The sequence below is a fragment of the Eumetopias jubatus genome, unplaced genomic scaffold (assembly GCF_037043125.1).
Source record: "Eumetopias jubatus isolate StellerSeaLion01/CBP00866 unplaced genomic scaffold, mEumJub1_p1.0 scaffold_7, whole genome shotgun sequence".
NCBI lineage: Eukaryota > Metazoa > Chordata > Mammalia > Carnivora > Otariidae > Eumetopias > Eumetopias jubatus.
The window spans coordinates 105496256-105521656 of NW_028274813.1; the positions used below are offsets into that span (position 1 = coordinate 105496256).

The 25401-nt window shown below is 37.0% G+C and overlaps 1 protein-coding gene across 2 annotated transcripts in view; it reads right to left on the reverse strand.

The window, feature by feature from the left end:
- Positions 1–25401, reverse strand: part of DPP8 (dipeptidyl peptidase 8) — a 60907-nt gene that overhangs the window by 5772 nt on the left and 29734 nt on the right. The window contains exons 8-20 of one of the 2 annotated variants that reach the window (XM_028100161.1): positions 24816–24944; positions 24190–24251; positions 21724–21824; positions 20857–21034; positions 19862–20021; positions 16027–16106; positions 12864–13016; positions 11973–12108; positions 10540–10685; positions 5305–5451; positions 3897–4049; positions 2471–2613; positions 1298–1409 (exon numbers count right to left, since the gene is read on the reverse strand). In XM_028100161.1, coding sequence (XP_027955962.1) covers positions 1298–1409; positions 2471–2613; positions 3897–4049; positions 5305–5451; positions 10540–10685; positions 11973–12108; positions 12864–13016; positions 16027–16106; positions 19862–20021; positions 20857–21034; positions 21724–21824; positions 24190–24251; positions 24816–24944 — 1700 coding nt within the window. Of the gene's footprint in view, positions 1–1297; positions 1410–2470; positions 2614–3896; positions 4050–4669; positions 4845–5304; positions 5452–10539; positions 10686–11972; positions 12109–12863; positions 13017–16026; positions 16107–19861; positions 20022–20856; positions 21035–21723; positions 21825–24189; positions 24252–24815; positions 24945–25401 lie in introns of those variants that run through there. The other variant, XM_088024861.1, reaches the window with a different exon arrangement.

A 25401-nucleotide genomic window follows, 5' to 3' on the forward strand; every position in this document is an offset into this window, starting at 1 on the left:
GGATCATATGTGTCTTTTTTTTTTTTTTTTTGAGAGAGAGAGAGAGAGAGTGTGCGGTGGGAGGGGCAGAGGGAGAGAGAAAATTCTAAGCAGGCCCCACATCCAGCTTGGAGCCCGACATGGGGCTCCATCTCACAGCCCTGAGACCATGACCTAAGAAGAAACCAAGAGTCCGATGCTTAACAGACTGAGCCATCCAGGCGTCCCAGCGATCATCTGCTTCTGGACCTCGGCTGACTGAGGGTTAACTGAAACCTCAGAAAGCAAAACTGCACATAATGGGAAACTACTGTATTCTTTAGCCAAAATAACACTTCCCAACAGATTGCATGTGGAAGCAGATATGAAAATCCAGGTGTCTTCCTTAAGTCAAACATTAAAGGGATTTTACAAAAATGTAAGAAAACAATGCTATTTCTCGATTTTTTTTTTTGTTTCGGAAAATAGTTTTTCTCCCCCACAAAAACTGTGATTTGTGTTAACACATAATAGTTTATTACGGTTTTTTAAAAAATATTTTAAATTTTTCTTAGTTTTGGGGGTACCTCACTGGCTCAGTTGGAAGAGCATGTGGCTCTTGATCTCAGGTCGTGAGTTCGAGTTCCACAATGGCTGTAGAGATTACTTAAATAAACTTTTAAAAAAACAAAACAAACATTTTCTTAGTTTTAGTATCTTTTATGGAAATACTGAAAGACACAACCCACATAAATGAAAGCTCTTTGGTGTGCATAGGGGTCCTGAGACCAAAATGCTTGAAAACTGCTGCTACAGACAAATAGCTCATAGTTTATCTACGTAAATGTCAACTGAAACATAAATGAGGAAAAAGTAATATTTTTCATTTCTTATGAGCACATAATCTGTGAAAGAAGTACAAAGGTGGAAGAAATGAATAGGTTATCTTTTAAAACCTTTTTTTGAGTAATGGAGCAATAGAGGTGGTTAACTTGTGGCTTTCTATTCCAATGTCAATATAAAATAAAAATTAAAAGACCATGTAAAGAAAAGCAAAGGGGATACTGAATGGACTCCTGTCATCTTTTCCATGATTACAAATTGAAAGCAGTTACAGATACACAAGTTATATAATTCAATAGGCCAGTTCTTAGCCCAACTTCAACAAAATCTTAATTTTTACCCAAACAGAGGCACTACTAACTATGCCTATGACTTTAGATCTTTTAAGCAGAGAGTGGCCACAGCTGAAAATTCAGCCCTACTCCATAGGTTATTATATTTCAAAGTAATCAATCACTAATCACTACTTACTTCAATCAGAAAATGAAGAACTCACCTGTAAATCATATGGCTTTCCAGCCCTCACTAAAAAACTCAGTAATATACTGGTGTGTGCAAAATGGACATTCTCATCCAAGAATCCATGTAAAAGTAGTAAACGATTTGGTCTAGAGAAATGGAAATATCACAGGATTAGGCAAAATAGAGTACTTGGGAAAACCACTTAACCCCTCTGATCACAATTAACTATTAGTTAATATTGTAGTTATGTAATATATACAACTATATATAGTTATATAATATACAATTACATAAAAACAAATATAACTATATAGTAATATAGTTAATAATAGTTAACTTCCTTATAATGTAATATTAAAATAAGAATTCAGTATTTTGTTTTTTTATTTTTATTTTTTTAAAGATTTTATTTATTTATTTGAGAGAGAGAGAGAGCACAAGCAGAGGGAGTGGGAGAGGGAGAAGCAGACTCCCCGCCGAGCAGGGAGCCTGACTCAGAGCTCTATCCCAGGACTCCGGGACCACGACCTGAGCCAAAGGCAGACGACCAATGACTGAGCCACCCAGGAGCCCCGAGAATTCAACATTTTCAATAATAAATTTATAATATAGTAACCAGATACTACATATAATGAAAAATTATGTGTTCTATTTCTTATGATGATATTAGCATCTATCAATAATCATAGCATGTACCTAGGGAAAGAAAAATCATAAACATTGTCTATAGAATATATTTAAGCAGAAAGAGAATTTTTTCCACCTTGAAACAGTTATATAGTTTACTTCTTTCAGCACAGTAATTGCTTCAAATATAACTTGTAAAAAAACCAGGTTAGGTGAACTGGCCTGTAATTCAGCTTTGAGAAATAGCCATGCCATTTGAGTTGTCTATATAATATTAGTCTTGGGGTGCCTGGGTGGCTCAGTCGTTGAGCGTCTGCCTTCAGCTCAGGTCATGATCCCAGGGTCCTGGGATTGAGCCCCGCATCGGGCTCCTTGCTCAGCGAGGAGCCTGCTTCTCCCTCTCCCACTCCCCCTGCTTGTGTTCCCTCTCTCGTTGTCTCTCTCTCTGTCAAATAAATAAATAAAATCTTTAAAATATTAGTCTTGGTTTTGCAGTATTTGAGGTTTTCATTGTTATTAAAGACAAATTTTAACACTACAATTTTAAATTTATAATCTGAATTTTAAAGCTTGAACTTACTCAGAGGGAAACTTTTCTGCTTGCATGGCCACAGATCCTAAGTAATAGCCCTGTTCATTTTGGTCAGGGTGGCCCATATAACGTTCTGTGTAACCTGTATCATAGAAGATCCACAGAGTAACTGGGGCCCCAGCAATAGCAACCTACAGAAGACAACAATAATAGTCAAGTGTGGTCCAAAAAAGAATGGCTAGCAATGAGAACGTGTAACTGCAAATTTATAGGCTAAAATTATCCTTAGGCTTTAGCCCCACAACTGGGGCATACATGGTCTCAGGCAACTCAGAAAATCAAAGTGGAGTGCCAAGGTCAAGAATTTGATACTTTGTCAGTCAGTGAGCTTCATGTCCCATAGGCATGCCACATATCAAACCCTTAACCTGGGCTAGTTGAAATATACACTGGGGCCCCTTTGTGAAAAGGGGAGACTGAACTAGAACATGTGACTGCCTCAGTGTAAACTCATTCCTGCTGCTGGGGAAAAAAAGTGTGACAAGTGTCAGCTTTATATAGGAAAAGCAGTCATTTCTTTCTTCTCTTTTAGCCTCTGCTGGCAGTACAGAATTTTTAACAATGAATGAAATACATTTAAGCACTAAACACTTTCCTCATTTTAAGGTTCCCACTCACAGTTTTATACTTAAATATTCTAATTACTTTCTTGACAGCTGCAAGCCTGGTAAAATTATGGCAATTTTCAGAGTTTATTTTGTGGTTATTATAAAGATTATCCGAATATACATGCAAGAACAAAAACCCTATCATTTTCATTCTTAAAATTATTTTTCACTGTAAGAAAAAAATCATGTTATTAAAATAGTAAAGAAGAACACTTCATAATTGCCATTCTCTTAACAACTTTTGGCATCTTTATTATTTCCTTCTAACATATTTCTCTAGGAAGTTGTTTATAAAATTGTAATCGTCATTTATATATTTAATATGTTATTCATTCAATAAAGATTTACTTAAGACCTACTATGTGTCACGCATTGTGCTTGGCTACTGAGGATACAGTGATGTGAAGGGCACGCAAGTCCCTGACATCAGAGCTTGCAGTCCAGCAATTAAATAAGTAATTACAATCCAATATGTGCACGTGTGCGCGTGTGTTTTACTAATCATGACTATCTCCCATAATCTTTGGCATGTCTATAAATAGCCAACAACTGGTCATCAAGTTGACAAGTGTTTTTTAATATATAGATAGATAGATAGATAGATATGTAAATATATATCTCACATGGCTCTCACAAGTTGACAAGATACATCTATTATCTCACATGACTGTTAGATACACAAATCCTAACATTCCATAATATTGTCAACTCTGTAAACCTTCAGAAAATAGGCACTTTCTCATATCCTCAATTTATTGAAAATTCTACCCCTATTGCAAAAAGAAATACAATAGGAAACCACATACCCTGAAGATATCTGACCTCTGCATTAATGCCATCAGGGACAGGTATCCTCCATAGGACCAGCCATGGATGCCCACACGATCTAAGTCAATGAAATCATATTGAGAAGCTAGATACTGGAGTCCTTCCACCTGATCGTCAATTTCTATTTGACCCTGTCAAAAAAGGCAGAACATTTCACTGATTCTGATGAATAAAGTCTCATTATCAGAGTGTTTTTAAAGCTGATAAATGGTTTTCACTAAAAATACCTGTAGTATTTTTTAATAATTCATTATTGATTGAGATTCTGTTGCCCGAAAAAAAATTTTTTAACTCTATTTAGAGATAGGGGACTATAGCTTCTGCTGCTAGCCAGTCCTAGAGTTTAGTTACCCCTTAGCCACAAAGTTCTTTCCTACTGAGACCCAAACTGTTCCTTGCTATATGGGTATTTCCCCTTTCCATTTGTTCTGTTGTCTGCTAAGAGGTCAGCATCTTCCTTGTAACAAGCCTTCCTATACCCAAAGACAAAAAATTAGCCCCCTTAAGTGGTTGACTAATTTTACTTCTTTTTAAAACTTAATGCAGTAAAGCAGAAGGAATCACTCCTGAGGTCTTATTCTATTTCCCCATCATCTACTTCTAGGAACTGAACACACGCTATTTAAATCCTATTAAGTCCTAATTCCTACCACCACCACCCTATCTGTATTACTAGGCCTGCCAGTGCACACAATCTCCTTTACTGAGCCAAAAACAAAAATAAAAACAAAAAAACTTACATGAGAATACAACATAAGGTCAAAGAACTGGCTGTGGGAGAAAATCCCATGTCTTACTCAGCATGTCCAATACACTGGCAAACACAGTAACTGCCTTACTGTGTAAAAGGAACATCGGATTCTCATCATTTCCCAAAGCAGCAGAAAGGACATGGGGCATCTCTAAAAGGTAGCATTTAAAGCTTCCTGTAGAGAGAAAGAGGCTTGTCACAAGGAAGGCACTAACCAGTTGGTTTCTCTCTTCACAGAGGACAGAACAAATCTCAATTATTCCTCTCAATAGGGCACAGGATGCTGAAAACTATGGTGCTGCTTTCTGGCTAAGCTGGATATACATCATAGAAAGAAAGGGTATTTCTGTGTAAAAGTGGTTCTATCTCAGCTCCCCAAAGTTATATACAGGTAGACAGGCAGACGTGAGCTAGCCTAGTGAATATCAAGTTGCATCTTCCCTCCCACCCCTGAACTCTAACACATAGATACACACACACACACACACACACACACACACACACTCTCACTCTCTTTCCCCCCATCTCTCTCACTCACAGCCCCTTCCCCCAACTTGCTGAGATTTCACACCAAACAATGAACCAGAAAATGTAAATGTCTTTAATAAAAGAAAAATGTTTGTATGCTCACACACCATTTTGTATTTAAAGGCGCCTTCAAATTTAAGCCCTCGGTGACAGGATCCCCTGTTGTCTATCACTACAACCACATAACCCAGAGAGGCTAGGGTATTCAAGCGGAAATACTTGACTCCTTTAAACCGATTATTCACCAACTGCACCTGAGGAAAAAATACAACTTCAGTGAAATGTATTATATGGTAGCATAAAAAAGCAAAAGAGACAGGATGCTGTGAAAAGTAGAAAGCCTGAATTTTTTGTATTATTTTGCTTTTAAAATGAAATTTTATTTTCTTGTGGCAAGAACACTTATCACAAGATGTACCCTCTTAACAAAATTTTAAATGTACACTACAGTATCATTAACTATAGGACAGTGTTGTACAGATCTCTAGAACTTTTCATCTTGCATAACTGAGACTTTGTGCTCGGTGATTAGCAACTCCCTATTTCCCCCTCTCCCTGACTTATTTTTAAATTAACTTAAATTTCTCATGTTTATGTGGTTTCTTTTTCTTTTTTAACTTCACACTCAAGGTTCAGGGCAATTACTGAGCAACTGAAGACTTTAAAACTGTAACCAAGGTATTCTTTACATATGAGACAAGAGACTTAACCTACCCCATAGAAAAAGTAACTAAAATAATTACTGCTACTCTGAAGAACTGTGTCATTCAAATTACAGAGACAAGAATAAATAAGATCATTTTTCTTCCCTACCCGTCTCTTCTGGGATTGTCCCTGACCAGCAGCAGAAAAATTTAGTATTTTAATGAAAAACTGTGACCAGTCCAGCTTCCTTTTTCCTGTTATACAAATCAATGCAAAAGGTAGGATAATTCTTAAATCACTTATCATACTATCTATCATACTTCCAAATGACTGAGGAATTAAATGTGGTTTAGTGCCTCAACAGAAATAAACTAGTGAAAAGAGGACTTCATTTTTTTTTTGTTTTTTATTTATTTAAGTAATCTCTACATCCAACATGGAGCTTGAACTCATGACCCAGAGATCAAGAGTCACATGCTCTTTGATTGAGCCAGCCAGGTGCCCCCAAAAGAGGACTTTAATTAGTAGAGAGAAACTTAGAGAAGTTCAGGGTTTGGTGGACACTAAGATAGACGTTAAACAATGACAAAAAAAGTTCTGTCAAAAATGAAAAAAGTTTTTTTTTTTTTTTAGGATTTATTTAGAGAGAGTGAGCATGCGAGCGAGTGGGGGGGTGAGGGGCAGAGGAAGAGGGAGATAGAGAATACCAAGCAGACTCCCCAGTGAGCATGGAGATCTATGCAGGGCTCCATCTCACAAGCAGGGCTCAATCTCACAACTGTGAGACCATGACCTGAGCTGAAACCAAGAGTGGGACACTTAACAGACTGAGCCACCCAAGCCCCCTACAAATGAAAAGTTTTTTTTGGCTGAAACCAACAGGAAAACCAAATCAGCCACTTAAATAAGAATCGACACCATCTTCATACAGTAAATACATACTGAGCATTTATTAGGATAAACTGGGGTGTGTGTGCTATGTGTAGAGAATCTTCTCTTTTTGAATTTCTGGATATTCAGTACCTCTGTAACAACTGCCAAACTGGTCTTCCTGTTTCTACTCTTGTCCTCCTACAGTCTATTCACACAATAGCGGAGGGATGGTTTTAAAATGTAAATTACATAAGACTTTATAGCTTAGCTCCCTCTAATAGTAAAGAGTTTAGATCTTATTCTAAGATCCTTACCATTGCCTTTTAAGACCTTATATTATCTGGCCATTGGCTTTTTCTCTGACCTCATCTCATACCAAATCCCTGCTTGTGTACTATACTCTAACCTTATTATCAACTACACCAACTTGATTCTAATCCCCAGGACCTTGACATTTACTGTTCCCTCTGTCTGGAATGTTCTTCCCTCAGGTCTTTAAGGTGGTTCACTCATCTTACATACCCTCTGAGACCTTCCCTGAACTTCTTAACAGAACTCCCATTTTAGCCTCTTTGCCATCCTCTTTCCCAATAATTATTCATAGCATATCCATTATATTAAATTGTATCATTTATATGTCTAGTCATTTATTATTTTCCTCATTAAACTCCATGAGGGTGGGACATTAGTCTGATTTGTTCACTATGGTATCCTCACTGCCTAGAATAGTACCTGTTACATAGTAGGAACTCAATGACTATTTGCTGAATGAATGAATGAAAAATGGAGATAGGAGAATGCTGTTTTCCCTTTCTTTTTTAAAAATTTATTATTTATTTTTTAAAAGATTTTATTTATTTATTTTACAGAGAGAGACAGCAAGAGAGGAAACACAAGCAGGGAAAGTGGGAGAGGGAGAAGCAGGCCTCCCGCTGATCAGGGAGCCCGACGTGGGGTTCGATCCCAGGACCCTGGGATTATGACCTGAGCTGAAGGCAGATGCTTAACGACTGAGCCACCCAGGTGCCCCTATTTTTTATTTTAATTCCAGTATAGTTAATAGTGTTTTCCCTTTCTCTTTTAGGAGGAGGAGCAAAAAAGGAGAGAGCTGAAAAAAGAAGTACTACGCATAGAACACAAAAATGAGTATTTAAAGAAAGCTACTTCAGGGTGGCTGGGTGGCACAGTCAGTTGGGTGTCCAACTCTTGGTTTTTGCTCGGGTCCTGGTCTCAGGGTCCTGGGACCAAGCCCCATGTCTGGCTCTGCACTTAGCAGGGAGTCTGCTTGTGGACTCTCTCTCCCTTTCCCTCTGCCCTGCAACCCCCATGTGCTCACACTCACTCTCTCTCTCAAATAAATAAATCTTTAAAGAAAAAAAAAAACACTTTACTGTTGTCGGTTGTCACAAAAATGGCCTCAACTGTTGTCACACACAAAAGTGACCTCAACTGCCTGATATGAACATTTCTCCCAAGAGCCAGTGTTTGTGTCCTCACAGCCAGAGGCCTGCTACTTCCGGAGGAAGGTACTTAAACATAATGCCCTTTGGCACTGAGAATTCAGAAGTCTCCTTCAGTATCAGTTCTTCAAAACCTGTGTCCTGCTATCACTTAGTCTGCTTTCTTGTACATTTATATTTATAAAAGTGTCTAGCACATAGGAAACATCATAAGGATTTGTTAAAACATACAGCTGTTATCAATAAAGAGCTTAAAAAACTAAGATGACTTTAATCGGAAATATTTGCTTTTCTTGGATTTCACTTTCGTCCAACTATAGACATTGCTGCAGTTAGTGACAAAGTAATTCACTCCATGTTACAAACTGTAACACTGTTGCCAATCAAGATTCCCACTTTGACCTGAACATACACCAAGAAATAATAATTTCTTAGACTGATTAAGATTTAATCAAAAATTTATTTTTATTTATTTATTATTTATTTGAAAGAGAGAGAGCAAGCACAAACAGGGGAAGTGCAGAGGGAGAGGGAGAAGCAGGCTCCCCGCCCAGCAGCAAGCCTGTTGCGGAGCTTGATCCCAGGACCCTGGTATCACGACCTGAGCGAAAGACAGACACTTAACCTACTGAGCCACCCAGGCGCCCCCTGTGGCTTTTTAAACATAATTAGTAATAAGGAGTAATATAAAGGAGTTCTATAGTCTTAAAGATCTACATAACCAGTTAGTCTTTATAGTGTGTTTGTCACATATCTCATATATCATTTCTTCACTGGAAAGGAGAAACATCCTTCTTACTTAGTCTTATTATCAAAATAATATACGAAAATATGTAAAACTTCTGAGAGTGTCTTGTAATTTCTCTCTTGCATTTCTTTGTATTAAGCCTTTATTTTTAAAAGGATTTATTTATTTTAGAGAGAGCGAGCACATGAGCAGAGGGAGAGAAGCAGACTCCCTGCTGAGCAGGGAGCCAGACACAGGGTAGGGCTTGATCTCATGAACCTGAGATCATGACCTGAGCCAAAACCAAGAGTCAGATACTTTAACCAACTGAGCCACCCAGGCGCCCCAAGACTTTTTTTAAAGTTTACAAAGATTTGGCTTCAAGTTTTTAACAGAAGGCTAATTTAGCTGTTTATAATTTTGTTTATGATTTATGTATAGATGAGTATAATACAAATGTGAATTATGTTTTGTTTGTAAAATACACTTAACGATGGCAAAGTGATTTAACTTGATATATGATTGCCATTGCTGAGATTTTGTGGCTTATGCAGTTATTTTGCTTTTATTTTATTTTTCAGACGTCTTTTTCTTTTTTTTCCTATTTTTAAAGTAAGCTCTACACCCAAAGTGGAGCTTGAACTCATGACCCTGAGCCAAGATCAAGAGTCATGTGCTCTACTGACTGAGCCAGCCACGGGTCCCTATTTTTTGGATGTTTTAGCATCTAACATTTCCAGATACTGAATAACTGGATGTAATTATGAAGGATATTTACGGAGTCAAGAGCTGTATTATAAAAATGGTATAATTATATTCTAATTTCTTCAAAGGCCCAACAAGATAAATAATCAATAAACATTTTTAAAAAGTGCCAATTAACCAATGCCCCTACTCCAAATACTTTACTCTGATAGTCAACAGGATTTACTTAATATTCACATGCCCATATTTAATCCAGAAAAAGGAAAATCCAGGTGTAAACTTCTTACAATGCTAAATAGTAGTATAGCAGTTGCCTTAACTAGATGATAAAGTATTCTAGTCTGCTTGAGAGATATAGACTTAGAATGAAAAGGTGGAATTCATTAGGCTACCAAGGCTTCTGAAAGTATCTATTAAAACTCTTTATTTACCAAGACAGTTAACTATTTAATTTCATTTCCCAAACAAGTTTCTTTACATAAAAGACAACACATTTACCTACTGACATGAATATTCCATTCCCATGACAATTTCAGTCCTACTGTAAATTAAGAAACTGACACTGATTTATTAAATTAGCCATGTAACAAAATCCAACTTCTAAATAGGAATTAGAACATAAGCCAGAGTCAAGAACAGCAGAGGTCCAACAATGCTCAAATCTTAACTTGAACAACTAGACATTTAAAAAACAAATCATCTAAAAAATACACACACACACACACACACACACACACACACATTATGTATATAAATATGCCCACCTGAGAAGTGGGTGGGGGGATGGGTGAAATAAATGATGGGGATTAAGGAGTGCAGTTGTTGTGATGAGCACTGGGTGATGTACAGAATTGCTTAAACTAATATAACACTGTATGTTAACTACACTGGAATTAAAATAAAATTAAATTAAAATAAGTAAATATGCCCACCTGAGGACCACCATATATGAACAGCACAGTGGGGTACTTCTTTCCAGGCTGTAGATCATGAGGTTTGTATAGCATCCCATACAATGTAAATCCAGTAGTACTTTCAAAAGAGAAAATCTCTGGAGGGGTGTAGTCAGGAAGAGGACCTATGAGGAGATAACAAAAAAAGTACGTAAAAGGAGTTCTTATGGGAACTCTGCAATCTGAGAGCAAGGAAAAGAAACCATAAACCCACAACCCCCCCACACAAATAAATGACCATCCCCCTTTCAGGTGATAAGCAAGAACATTTATCTTTTAAAAAAGAAAATCTAATGAATATATTTAATTATTTCAAAAGCAGATACACAATATTCTGAATAATCCTTGGAGCCTAGGAGGTATTCAGATGCAGAACTATACAAATACTTTGTGCTTGGTTCAGTGTAACTTAATGATGGTTAAGCCATATACCTGATCAGAAACTGGAAGCACAAATTTAACTCAATTTAACTTGCTCACAACAGATGCTCAATAAACATCTGTTTCTGATCATTACAGAATAAGCCTAACCAGGACCCAGAAAAAATGAAAGTCATGATCAGTCTTTGGTTTACCAAAGCTATACAGACTTATCCTGAGTCTGTGTATACTGGATAATGTTACAATTTCAGCAGAGATCATCACCATATTACAAATTCTACTTGTGGACATTAGAACATACCCTGTGGTTTTGCACTAATTTCTTAACCCTTCAGCAGTTATTCATGAGTGAAAATACTTAACAGGAAAAAGGATTTGGGGAGAAAGTGGATTAAAGATACATAAAATTACTCCATTTTTTTTAAGAAATCAAGCACTTAAAAAATAGATAATTCACAGTGCTCTTCACTCCCATACAGAACAAGTGTTCTTTCATTAAGATGACCACTGTAAGTGCTTTAAAAAGTTAAGAAAGCTACCAGCTAGTTATTCCCTAAAGCTTCAGCTTCCCTGCTCAGTCTTACTAGTTCTATGTACATTATCCTCATCTGTTTATCTGGGAAATTACCCAAACATGTGAACAAATCATTTCTTAGCTGATACTGTGACTATTTTATGCTTATTTTCAAAAAGGCCCTCCAGGGGCATCTGGCTGGCTCAGTTGGAAGAGCGTGCGACTCTTGATCTAGGGGTCATGAGTTTAAGCCCCACATTGGGTGTAAAGACTGCTTAAGTAAAAACTTAAATCAAATTAAAAAACTTCAAAAAGGCCTTCCAGACCTGCTCCTGCCTGGAATGGGAGGTAACCCATCTTATCTGGTGGTTGATAGAATAGAAAGGGTGGGATTAATCAGGAACTTAGCAGCTCAGGGACAAGTGGTGGTAAGAGATGAGAAATGTGGATCTATGAAACAGATTTAGTGCACTTATGTACTAATTCTACTTAAAATCAGGTTCAGGGAAATGAGTACCTGCTGAATCCAAAATGGTGGCCCAAAATTCCTTTGTTTTGTAAGTTGGGTCATCTTCAGGACTTGAAAGCTTGTAAAGGGACACACAGTGTGGATTCTTCTGGTTACTATACTTACTTATAAAGAAGTCACAATGCTAGAGAAAGGAGAAACAATTACTTTTTCCCTGTGGAAAAGTAAAAAAAGGTGCTACATCTGTGCTGGTGCTAGAGCAGGAGTATGGTTAAGAGTCTGACCATTTACGTCCATATACAATGCTAAAGTTAAAAGTAGACTAGGGCGCCTGAGTGGCTCAGTTGATTAAGGGTCTGCCTTCAGCTCAGGTCACGATCCCAGGGTCCTGGGATCGAGCCCTGTGTAGGTTTCCCTGCTCAGTGGGGAATCTGCTTCTCCCTCAGCCTCTGACCCTCCCCCCTGCTCATGCGTGTGCTCTCTCTCAAATAAATAAATAAAATCTTTAGAAAAAGAAAAATAAAGAGTAGACTTTTTAGGGGAGCCTGAGTGGCTCAGTTGGTTAAGCATCTGCCTTTGGCTCAGGTCGAGATCTCAGGGTCCTGGGATCGAGCCCTGCATTGAGCCCTGAATCAAGCCCCACATCAAGCCCCACATCAAGCCCTGCATCGCATCGGACTTCCTGCTCAGCCAAGAGCCTGCTTCTCACTCTCTCTCTGCCCACTCCCCCCTGCTTGTGTGTACTCTTTGGCTCTCTCTCTCAAATAAATAGATAAAATCTTAAAAAAAAAAAAATAAAGAGTAGACTTTTTAAAGTTTTTTCTCAGAGAATCAGACTTCAGCAGGCCAATTTCACTGATTTTCACATTACTCTAAAGGAGTATTACAGCCGAAGGTCTTTTATATGATAGGAAACTCTTTTCCAACAGGGACTAATACCTGACTGATGCAGCAAGAGTGGGAATAGCCACGGTCAGTCAGCCTTGTCACCTCTCCAGGGTTTACATAACTGACCACGTATAGGTGATGCTCCAAAGGAGAGTCCTTGGTGCCTTCAAAATATACCAGCTTCCTGACTTCATCAACCTGGATCTGTCAGAAAAAAACAACAGAAAAATCAGTGCTAGTAGGACCTTGGCCAGGCTAGTAATTCAACAAACAATTCCCAATTTTAAATAGAATCATTTGAGTCACCCTTTGACTTGTGCCTCTTAAAACATTTTGCCACCAATGTTAATAAACCTGAGTTGGTTTTGCTTATGACTTTTACCTAAGAATAGATCTTGTCCACAAGGAAAAAGGACACTTGAATTGCATGCTATTGTTAGTTTCCTATATGACTGAAATGTGGGCTTTTCTTAAAATGCAAGAATTATTTCATTAAGGGCGCCTGAGTGGCTCGGTTGGTTAAGTGACTGCCTTTGGCTCAGGTCATGATTCTGGAGTCCCAGGATCGAGTCCCACATCGGACTCCCTGCTCAGCAGGGAGTCTGCTTCTCCCTCGGACCCTCCCCCCCTCATGCTCTCTCTCTATCTCATTCTCTCTCTCAAATAAATAAATAAAATCTTAAAAAAAATTAAAAAAAAGAATTATTTCATTAAAACGACAACATTTTACAGGGAAAAAACATACCTATATTGCGGCTGAGGTCAACCATTCACGCACACTTAGAGTCTAATTTTAGAATCCTGTGTATTTCTCAGTGCAGTATTATCTTAGGCAGTACTTTTTTGGTCTTTGGTACAAACTTGCAAAAGTATTTTATCTACTGGGTTGGGAAATAACTGAACTCAATTACAGTTTCAATACTGGTATAGTTTATAAATAAGTATGGATAAGATCTTTTAAGTCTTCATTCAGAACTCAAAAAAAACTGTAAGTAAACTCACAGCTGAATTCATTTAATATTCTTCACAAATTACAGTAGGAGTCTAAATAAATGGCTTTATTGTCCCTTTAAAAAAGTCTTCTACCAGGCTACTCAGTGCTTAATGAAATTTAAATTTTTTTGCACAGCAAAGAAAACATAGATACATTTCTAGAGGCAAGTATTTTTAAATGCCACATTATCTCCACGAAGCTGTTTCTTCATTATTAAATATTTTTTAGCATACACAGGTACAGAAATAAACAGGGTTGAGATTAAGTAGGCCCTCATGACATATACAGAAAGGATACAAGTGAGAGGAAATGCCAGGACAAACATTCATGAAGTTTCACAGGTATGTGTTAATCTGCACAAAAGGTTAGGATAGGTTCTGCTCTTGACCTAGCAGCTGGGAGTCAGGCCTTTCAAAACTGAAGAAATAACTGGTTAATTTCTTATCCCTGATTTAAAGGCTCTTTTCTTTGTTTCATGTAACTACTTTATTAAACACAAGTATCAGAATCACCTTGAGGGGTTTGTTAAACAGATTGCTGGGTTCTGACACCAGAATTTCTGATTGAGAAGGTCTGGGGTGGGCCCAATAATTTACATTTCTAAAATGTTCCCAGCTGTACAGCTGGTCCAAGGACCATACTTTGAGAACCACTCCCCAATAGTGAGGAGCACATGGGCTTAAAAGCTTCAAAGCTCAGGGCACCTGGGTGACTCAGTCATTAAGAGTCTGCCTTCAGCTCAGGTCATGATCCCAGGGTCCTGGGATTGAGCCCCTCATCAGGATCCCTGCTTGGCGGGCAGCCTGCTTCTCCCTCTCCCACTCCCCCTGCTTGTGTTCCCTCTCTCGCTGTGTCTCTCTCTGTCAAATAAATAAATAAATAAATCTTAAAAAAAAGGTCTCAAAGCTTTACCCAATTATTGCCATTAAAAATCTTTGGGTGGGAACAAGGTCACTGACAAAAGCAGAGAAGGAAAAGGTTAACTTAAAAAAAATAAGGCCAGGATAGAGGGATATGAAAGAGTAAGAAAGAGAGGCACAAACACATTATATAAGCATGACATAAAGAAAGAAGAAAACTGATGCACATAACTGCAAGTAACAGACATTTAGGTTGCTGAAATAAGATTCAGATCTGCGTAAATACAATTCTGTGGGTTCCCTCAGTATTATCCAAACATTACACAAGCAGGAACTTTATAATAGTGTAATTTTTTGTTATCAGAACTTGGAATTGCACAGTAAGATTCTTCTCAAATGACAATAACATCCAAGGTCCCTAAACAGAAAAAATATATTTGGATATATATAACCAGAAGGCCACGTGAAACGCTCAGTGGAAATTAGACTTTAACGGTTACCTATGATATTCTAAAGTTTTTACCAACAAAACCAAACCTGAGACCCGGATCTTCACTTTTTCTCTTTAACCACCTTGGGGACTATAAGTGACTTCTATAGCAGCCAGTACGCCTAATCCTTTAATAAATCTCCAAATCAATTTGAGGAAATCAAAGACCTCCCTAAATCCTGGTAGCATACATCAACTTAACTGAATGTATCACACACATAAAGAATGGAGTTCTTAGAGCTCTCAGGAAACTGACCACCTAAATGAAAGTTCAAAGAAACACAAGATACTATGAAAGGCAAAAGAAAAAAAAATTCAAATTCACTGAATTGCTACAGAAGGCCACATGCTAAGAGGAAGGAGGGTGGATTTTCCTCCTTTTCCATATCAACCTACACTCTGTATATATGTCCACCACTTTTTGAAGGCGGTGGATAAAACTTTAAATTTGTGAGATAAGATAAACAGGTAAGTGAAAGAGAATCACTATCTCAGAAGTAGTAAATGCAAGTTCTAATATAGAAATGACATGAGCAGTCTATAAGAGATATAAAAATAATTTTCAAACAATATCCCAACTCACAACTTTTAGACTCAGAAAATATGGACCAGCCCTTTCCTTATTAAGCAGAAACACTATACTTGAAAATGATGAACTTAAGTAACCAGAACACATCTAATATCAGGGCTATAAAACGGGTGATTTGTAATTTAAACTAAGATTCTTCCTTTCTAAAACTTGAGTTCTTGTAGGCCCTAACTTAATACCGTCAAATCACTGGGGTCATATAAAGTTGTCCTACAGCTTTTTTGTACTGCATAAACACAGCAAATGTTGACCAAACAGATCAGTAGAATAAAAGAGCATACATTAGATCCATGCCGGCCAAGAACTTCCCATTCACCACTGGTAATTGCTATTTCCTCTTTGACAGGACACTTGAAATCACCTAAAGATAAACATAGTTATCATTCAGCACTCTGTATGAGACTATAAGCAAATGAAACAATGAAGAACATTACTCTAAACCTCTTTTTTCCAAAAGCACATTAAACAATTTAAGTTATATCTGGGGTAATGAAAATGTTTTGAAACTAAGCATGGGTGCTGACTGCACAACACTGTGAATGTACTAAATGCCACTGTTTATCTTATTTTTCTTAATGTTTTAATTAAAAAATTTTTTTTAAAAAGTAATCTCTACACCTAACGTGAGGCTCGAACTCAAGACCCTGAGATCAAGAATCATATGCTCCACCAACTAAGCCAGCCAGGTGCCCTGCCACTATTCATTTTAAAATGTTTGTTCAAGGGGCACCTGGATGGTCAGTCGGTTAAGCATCCGACTCTTGATTTCAGCTCAGGTCATGATCTCAGGGTTGTGAGACTGAGCCCCGAGACAGGCTCTGCACTCAGTGGGCACTGAGTCTGCTTGAGATTCTCTCCATCTCCCTCCGTCCCTCCCCACCCATAAATAAATAAATCTTAAAGAAATAAAATGTTTAAAATGTTCATTTTAAAGTGGTTAATTTAATGTTATGTGAATTTCACCTTAATTTTTAAAAAGTCTACAGTTAAAAAAATTCCAAGTTATGAGTCTTCACAATACAATGGAATAATGGTGGAGGGATCCATGTAAATCAAGTAAAAACAGCAAAACAGATTCTGATGGCAAAGCCAGAAAAGAACTCAAAAACAACTGTATTCCTAGACCTAGAAGTCTAATGGGTTGACAAGGCATTTCCCCTAGAAATGCAACAAACTACTTAAAACGCCACAAAAGAAAAATTTTTATACAATTGTTCTTCATCTGCCAAAAAATAAACTGGGTATTACCACAGTAAATGCCAACATGCCCCATTTGTCTTTATGAGATTCTGTCTGGGTAAAGAAAACTCCCGGTGGCCAGTGGCTGAAGGAGGAGGTTAAAATATGGAAACCATTTCTCTTTGCCTAGTAGTACTGTGGGAAGAGACAGCTGGGGACAGATGATAAGATGGCACAGGGTCTTAACTAGGGTCCCCGTAAGGTTAAAAAAGTTTATTTTTTCTTAAGACACAAAAATTCAACTTAGCCCTTTAAATTTTATGTCCAGAAACTACTACTTAATATATATATATAACAAGTACTAATTGTTTCACATTATAGCCACTTGAGGAAGAAGAGGGAGGAGGAAGAAGAAGTAGATATCAAGGAAAAAGATGTGGAGCAAGAAAGTCTAGGAAGAAAGGAGGGGAAGGGAAAGAAGAGGCAGATAAACTGAGGGGTCCAGAAAGAGACACTGAGAGGAAACAGAGAGGCTAGGCCTCAGGGATGAATGTTAACGTCCTACCCTCTTCAACAGGAGTATATGATTTTAAGTTACCAACATTGTATTACTGTTCCCCAAATATTGTTTTAGTTAATTATGTACTATTCACAGCTCTCTGACCAGTCATCACTAAAATTTCTGGAGGGCGCCAAGGTGGCTCAGTTGGTTAAGCGTCTGCTCAGGTCATGATGCCAGGTTCCTGGGATTGAGTCCTGCACTGGGTTCCCTGCTCGGTGCGCAGCCTGCTTCTCCCTCTCCCCCAGCCCCTCCCCCTGCTTGTGCAGTAAAATTTCTGGAATTTCATAAGTGGCTTTAATTTATCAACAACAGAGGAGCTGGTAAGGGCAATTTCACCCAAGGGTCAAGTTAAACTAAGGCTCTCAAGGAAGAAATTCTTCATCTTGGATATACAAGATCTAGTCTGCCTTAAAAAAATTAGGCTAAGTAAAGGAACAGAGTCATAGGCAGTATTTATTTTGTCAGTTGAAAGATGTAGCTCATGTTTCCCAAATAAGAATGATATTTAAAAGGCCCCGCTGAGAAAAACATGCAACCCACTTGAAAAGTTGCCAAAGGATTCAAACAGACACTTCTCCAAAGAAGATATACAAATGGATAATAACACATGAAAAGATGTACAATGTTACTAGTCATTAGGGAAATGCAAATCAAAGGCACAATGGCATAACACTTCACTAGGATGGCTATATCCAAACAAACATACAAATAAACAAACCACACAGAAAATAAAAAGTGTTGACAAGGACGTTGATGAACTGGAGCCCTTGCGCACTGCTAATGGGAATATAAAATGGTGCCGCTGCCACAGAAAAGAGTATGGTGGTTCCTCAAAATATTAAAAAATAGAATTGCCATATGATCCAGTAATTTTACTTCTGGGTATACACCCAAAAGAACTGAAAGCAGGGTCTCAAAACAGGTATCTGTACACCCATGTTCATAGCAGTATTAGTCACAATAGCCAAAATGTGGAAGGAACCCAAGTGTCTGTAGACAGACGAATGGAAGACACAATGTGGTCTATACACACAGTTGAATTTATTCAGCCTTAAAAAGGAAGGACATTCTCACATATGCTATGATATGGATAAAACTTGAGGACATTATGCAAAGTGAAGTAAGTTAGACATAAAAGGGCAAATACTGTATAATTCCACTTATATGAAATATCTAGAGTAGTCAAAATCAGAGACAGAAAGTAGTTGTCAGCGGTTGAGGGGAGGGAGCAATAAGCTAAACCGGGTAATATTTACGGCACAGTTTCAGTTCTGGAAGATGAAAAAAGTTCTGGAGGTAGATGGTAGTTATGGTTGCCTAACAATAGAAACATACTTAATGCGACTAAACAGTACACTGAAATAGTTAAAATGGTAGGTTTTGTGTATATTTTGCCACAATTTAAAAAAATGGCTATTGAGTCTGTTATGTCCCAAATGGCAGTTAAGCATATAACATTATCATAAAGTGCCTACCATTCCAAAACAAACTCTTTATTATTAAAGTAGGAAACTATAACTCAAATAAAAAAACAAAAACACAAACAGGAGAATTATTGGATATATCATTTCACTTTTTCTAGGCTTACATATCCATTCTGTTATTACATTTCCCAGAAGGAAAACCATCACTTTTTAGAGAGAAATTAACTCCAGCTAATACAATATTTGATTTCACTTTGGACAGCATAATTATATCAATCTGAAGAGCTATAACCATATTAACTTCAGTGTAGATGCAGACAGTATTAAACAAAAAAAAATAGGAGGGGTGCCTGGGTGGCTCAGTCAGTTAAGCAGCCAACTCTTGATTTCTGCTCAGGTCATGATCTCAGGGTTCTGGGATGGAGCCCCATGTTGGGCTCCCTGCTCAGCAGGGAGTCTGCTTCTCCCTCTCCTTCTGCTCCTCCCCCTGACTCGTGCTCTCTCCCTCACACTGGTGCTCTCTCTCATAAATACATAATCTTAAAAAAAAAAAAACATAATATGTAAAACAAAACAAAACTAGGATGTAAAAATATCTAATAACCAAATAACATTTTAAAAACAGCTTTTTAAATCTAAATATGACTTGGGCTCACTTTAAACAAATTAAAAATTACAGTCAAGGCAAAAGTAGAAAGCAAAAACAAGTAATTCCATTCCCAGAGATTACTCACTATTAATAGTTTCTTACATATCCATCAAGAACTTTGTCCTATGATTTCACATATGTATTTATATTCTAGCTTAACTTATGTATTAAGTTTAATGAAGAACCGATGCTTATAATGGATATAAAGTATACAAAAGAGACATTATATTACCTTGCCCCTCCCAGTTTCCGCCCCCAACATATATATATATATTTTTTCTAAATAAAAAAGGATTTCTTACTTGGGGCAGGCAGCCCACCACTGGATCGTTTATATTTGCTCTCCTTTAAAATGGATGTGATTTTGTATAAATGACGGAAACCTGTTTTGCATTCAGAGGCAAAAATAAATTCAATTTCATCTTCATGACTTTGGGGAAAAACATGAAAGATGTCATGGATCTGTAAAATGAATAGCTTAATTTACTATACACATTAATGAAAATACTACATAAACAATTCAATTAAGTTAGAGAAAGAAGAATTACTTGATAAATACATTCTGAAACATAAATAACTGTCAGTGCTAGGGGGTACTGTGTATTTACAATACAGATTTTGTCTGGTCCTTTCAGATTTATCTCACTTTAGTCATAGACTTCATCCATTGAGAAATAAATGTTCCCAAATGGTGAAAAAAGAAAAATACGACCAAAAACTTTTTCTTACTCATCTCTATAATCCTTTGAAACATGGCATGAGCTTTAATGATACAAATCTTATTTACAGAATCCTACTACTTATTCTTATCCAAAATCTTATTACTTTTCTTTTCCAAAGAGAAATATTCTAACAGTTGAAGGGTGAATCATATAAAGCCTGTACTCAGCCAGGGAGTGATCTGGCTTTATTTATTTTGTACGTTGTTTAAGTTTTTTCCACTAAATTGGAAAAGGAAAAACTCAATCCCAACTGGTAAATTTTGGTACAGTTTGCCAACTTAAAAGAGAAAGTCTCTTCTAGACTTCTACTGAGGTCCTCTTAAGAGGCACTGATGAGGCTGTTTTTCAATACGTGATGTGTCCAGGAACAAGGGCAAATTTGCAACCAAGGAGATGTCATTTCAATGACATCTACTTTCTATCTACAAACATTCCAATTTGAAATGTTCAAACTAAGCAAATAATGTTCCTGGTTACTCTGAATTTAAAAATTCGTTTGGATAGTTTGCTATAAAACTTCACTTGCTTTAGCATTCTGAGAAAATATATAATCGAGTACAGGAAAGCATACATACATTTATCCAGATGTCTGTTGTTTCTTCATAGATAATTAGTGGTGTCACGGAGTCAGGCACCGACTCGATGAGTCTCTGTCTTTCCATGGCATCATCTTCTACTGGGATAAATAATTCAGGTGAGATCAACACTATCTGTAGGCGAGTTTGGGAGCGATCTAGTAGAATGGACCAAGCACTATTTAAACAAACAAACAAAAAAGCACCAAAAATAAAGCCATCTCTCAGAAAATGAATATTCCCCTACTCTCTCCTCTAGTACCCATCTATTATTTCTGTAATCACAATTAAAGAATTGCTTTAGTAGATGTTAAATTATCATTTACAAATGGCTAATTAAAAGTATTAGCTTATTCTATACCTATTTTTTAAAGTTAGGCTTGAATAGAGTTTTTTTAAAAGTGGTTTTCTTTAAACTCCTAAAACCACAAATGACCTATGAAATTGTTCTTTCCCCTTAGTGTCAACAATTTGTGGCCTTGTGAAACTCCTGTTGTCTACCTTAGGAACTATATGTAATCACCTTCACATAAAACTCTACAAAAAGTTTTGCTTAAATTATGTAATAAAAAAATATAGACATCCTTATATGTGAGCCCTAAAGTCATACAATTTAACCACAAAAAAACACTGAAACCATGACTGGATATGTAACAGACAGAATGAAAATGCAATGCCCCTATACTTACAGAATTACAAATCCGCAAGCCCACTTAGCTCAGGAAAAATTCTCTGTGCAGAAATAAATACTCTGCAAATCTGCATGTGAAGGCATCTCCAACTGAAGGGCAAGCCTAGTAACATAAACATTTCTAAAGTTCTAGATTCTAAATTACTTATAAAGAAGTGACAATTTAACATACGCACTATTTTCCCTCTGGAGTCCATCCAGCTCTGGCAATATATTCAACTCCTTCAAACAGAATCTCAAAAGGTTGAATTAGTTCCTTATCTATGACATCGATAATCTATTAAAAAAGAAAAAAGGAATCGAGTTACAGAAGATTTAGATCAGTAACTAGTTTACTAGTCTACCTAAATCATCACCTTCAACAGCATGACATTTTTTCAGACTTAAGATATTTAAAAAGGCATGAGAGATACAGCAAAACCAGAAGTAAGTTATGGGTTACCTACACTGGCGTGCTCTTCATGCCTAAAAATATTCTAAGCACAAAAATTAGCACAGTCTAAAAGTCTTTTCCCATGAGTTTATATATACTAACAGAGCTCTTGCTAGTAACTGGTAAAAACAGGTTTTAATCACTTTATTTAGACCCTAGTTATCAAAGAAAAATAATAATCCCTAGTTCCCTATATTTTAGCCTAAAATATGATTTGTGTAATATATTAGTGAAATGGCCCTAAGTAAGCAAACTTTTTTCCTTTAAAAATCTAGCCAACACAAAAAAGTTTGTCTGTTTATTTATTTTTAAAGATTTTATTTATTTGAGAGAGAGCATGAGTGCGGGGAGGAGCAGAGGCAGAGGGAGGGGGAGAAGCAGACTCCCTGCTGAGCAGGGAGCCTGATATGGAGCTCGATCCCGGGAACCTGAGATCATGACCTGAGCCGAAGGCAGACGCTTAACCAACTGAGCCACCCAGGCACCCAAAAAAGTAAGTTTTTTAAAAAAAGGCAAAGGATCTGAATAGATAATTCTCAACAAAGATCTACCTAATGGCCAATAAGCACATGAAAAGATGGTCGTCATTAGCCATCAAGAAAATTTAAGTCAAAATCACAATGAGATACAACTTCAAACTTACTAGGATGGCTATAATAAATAAGACAAACAATAGAAGTGCTGATGAGGATGTGGAGACTGGAAACCTCACACAATGGGAATGTAAAATAGTGTAACCATTTTGGGCAAACAGTCTGGTAGTTCCTCAAAAGGTTAAACATGGAGCTACCAGATGACTGAACAATTCCACTTCTTGGTATCTATCAAGAGAAGTGAAAACATACACACAGATTCATGGTTGCATTATTCATAACAGCCAAAAGGTGGAACACCCTAATTGTCTGTAACTGATATGTGGGTAAATAAAATGTGGTATAGCCACACAATGGAATATTACGGGGTGATAAAAAGCAAGTAAGTGCTGGGGCGCTTGGCTGGCTCAGTCGGAAGAGCATGCGACTCTCAGGGTTGTGAGTTTGAGGCCCATGTTGGGTGTAGAGATTATTTAAAAAAATAAATAAAAACTTAAAAAAAAAGGCAAAATAGTGCTGATACATGGTGCAATATAGATGGAGCTTGAAGACATGATGCTAGGTAAAAGAAAACAGACTAGATACTGTATGATTCCATTTATATGAAGTGTCCAGAATAGGCAAAGCTACAGACAGAAAGTAGATCAATGGCTGCCCGGTGCCAAGGGACATATAAAGGTTGGAGGGTGATGATTAAGGGATGTGGGGTTTCTTCTGGGGTGATGAAAATGTTCTAAAATTGTGGTAATGGTTGCATAATTCTGTTAATATACTAAAAGCCATTCTAAAACTTTAAAAAAGTGAATTGTATTGTATGTGAATTATATCTCAATAAAGCTGTTAAAAAAAGTCTAGCAGAGAAGACTGGGTTTTTGTTTTGTTTTGTTTTTGTTTTTTAAGTAGGCTCCATACCCAGCATGGAGCTCAGTGCAGGGCTTGACTCACTGCCCTGATATCAAGACTTGGTATGAGATCAAGAGTCAGATGCTTAACCGACAGAACCACCCAGGTGCCCCAAGAAGACTATTTTTTAATTCATCTTGTGTGCAGTCAGCTTATAAGCATTCGATTATCCAAATGGAAAGCAGCAATACAAGAGAAATGTGGGACATCCAACACAGAAGGTAAGTCACTAGTCAATGACTGCTATTTTTAAAATATTGATCTGAAGAATTAACAATGGCAAAGAGGAAAAACTTTTGGAAAGGAGTGGTAAATATGCACATCCCTATATTCTTATCTTGGGAACCAGCAAAAAGTTTCCAAAGCATGGTCCACAGATACCTCAGCAAGTTAAATAAGTTCAAAAAATTAAAAAGTATATCTAGGGGAGCCTGGGTGGCTCAGTCATTAAGCGTCTGCCTTTGGCTCAGGTCATGATCCCAGGGTCCTGGGATTGAGCCCCGCATCGGGCTCCCTGCTCAGCGGAGAGCCTGCTTCTCCCTCTCCCTCTGCCTGCCACTCTGCCTATCTGTGCTCTTTCTCTATCTCTCTGTCAAATAAATAAAATCTTTAAAAATAAAATATAAAATAAAAAAATAAAAAGAATACCTAAGATATCTACTAGACTGACTAGTTAAGTGACACAAAAAGTCAACTCAACATTTTATACTTACCCTTCCTTCAGCATCAATCATTATTTCTGACATCTTAAAGGTGACTTTTGGATTTGCTGTGCCTTTAGAAAGAGACATGAATAGTAATGAATAATCAAAATTATTCAAACTAATTTTGCTAGATCAATCCCCTTTATACTTTAGTTAAGTCAGGAATATTGTAGAGTCAGGGCTTTACTGTATAAGAATCTCAGAACTCCAACTCAAATTCATAACTCTCAACATTAGTATCAAAAAAAAAAAAAGAGAGAGACTAGAAAACACCAAGAGTCAATATGAAATAAATAAAATTCTGTATCATTTTGTAATTGAAATGTTAACAGCAAAATAGAAAAAAATTACTGACTTATTAAGAACACAATCCCTTAAAAATCTTTACTTCCTAGCAAAAACTCCTCTTTTTTCATTCCTTGAAGTCACCAGCTTTGTATACTTCCCAACCTTTGAAAAGAATTAAATAAGATCAGCCTATAATTAAGAAATCTACTTCAGTGATACTTAACGAATCACCTACCTTTACTAAGGCTGTAAATGACTAATGTTGACCATACCTCTGGATGATTGCAGAGAGAATCTTGTTTGGAAAGTAGAAATGAGCAAATATAAATGTCAATGAAATATAGTACCTGTTTTAGGATAACGGAATGAATCTGCCCTCCTTGTTTCCAACATAGGGGATGTAACATGAATAATTTCCACCTCAGATTCATCATTTTCTTCATATAGAATTCTCAGAATTTTGCTGCCACTGGGAGCTTTTAAAAAGGAATTTAAATATTGAAAATTTAGAAGAATTATTCCAGAGAGTAATCATAACTGACCATTCCCTCTAGTAGTATATTTCCCACAGTGAAAAATAATTTATGTATAAAATATGCTGCCTTTTGTATAGTGTATGAAAGTATCACTAGCCTTTGCACTAGGAAGGTGAGTTACTACTAAACCACTTTTGCTGGTTAAAGGAAGGCAAAACCTGAAGATAATTATGTACATATACATATATATGTATATATTTAAAATTTAAGTAGGCTCCATGCCCAACATGGGGCTTGAACTCATGACCCAGTGATCAAGAGTCACATGCTCTACTGACTGAGTCAGCCAGGTACCCCTGTACCTATACATATTTAAAACAGGGGAAACACACTTATGAAGGACTTCAGTCCATGTATACCTTAAATGCATTCCTTGTTGAAAAACGAATTACTCAAT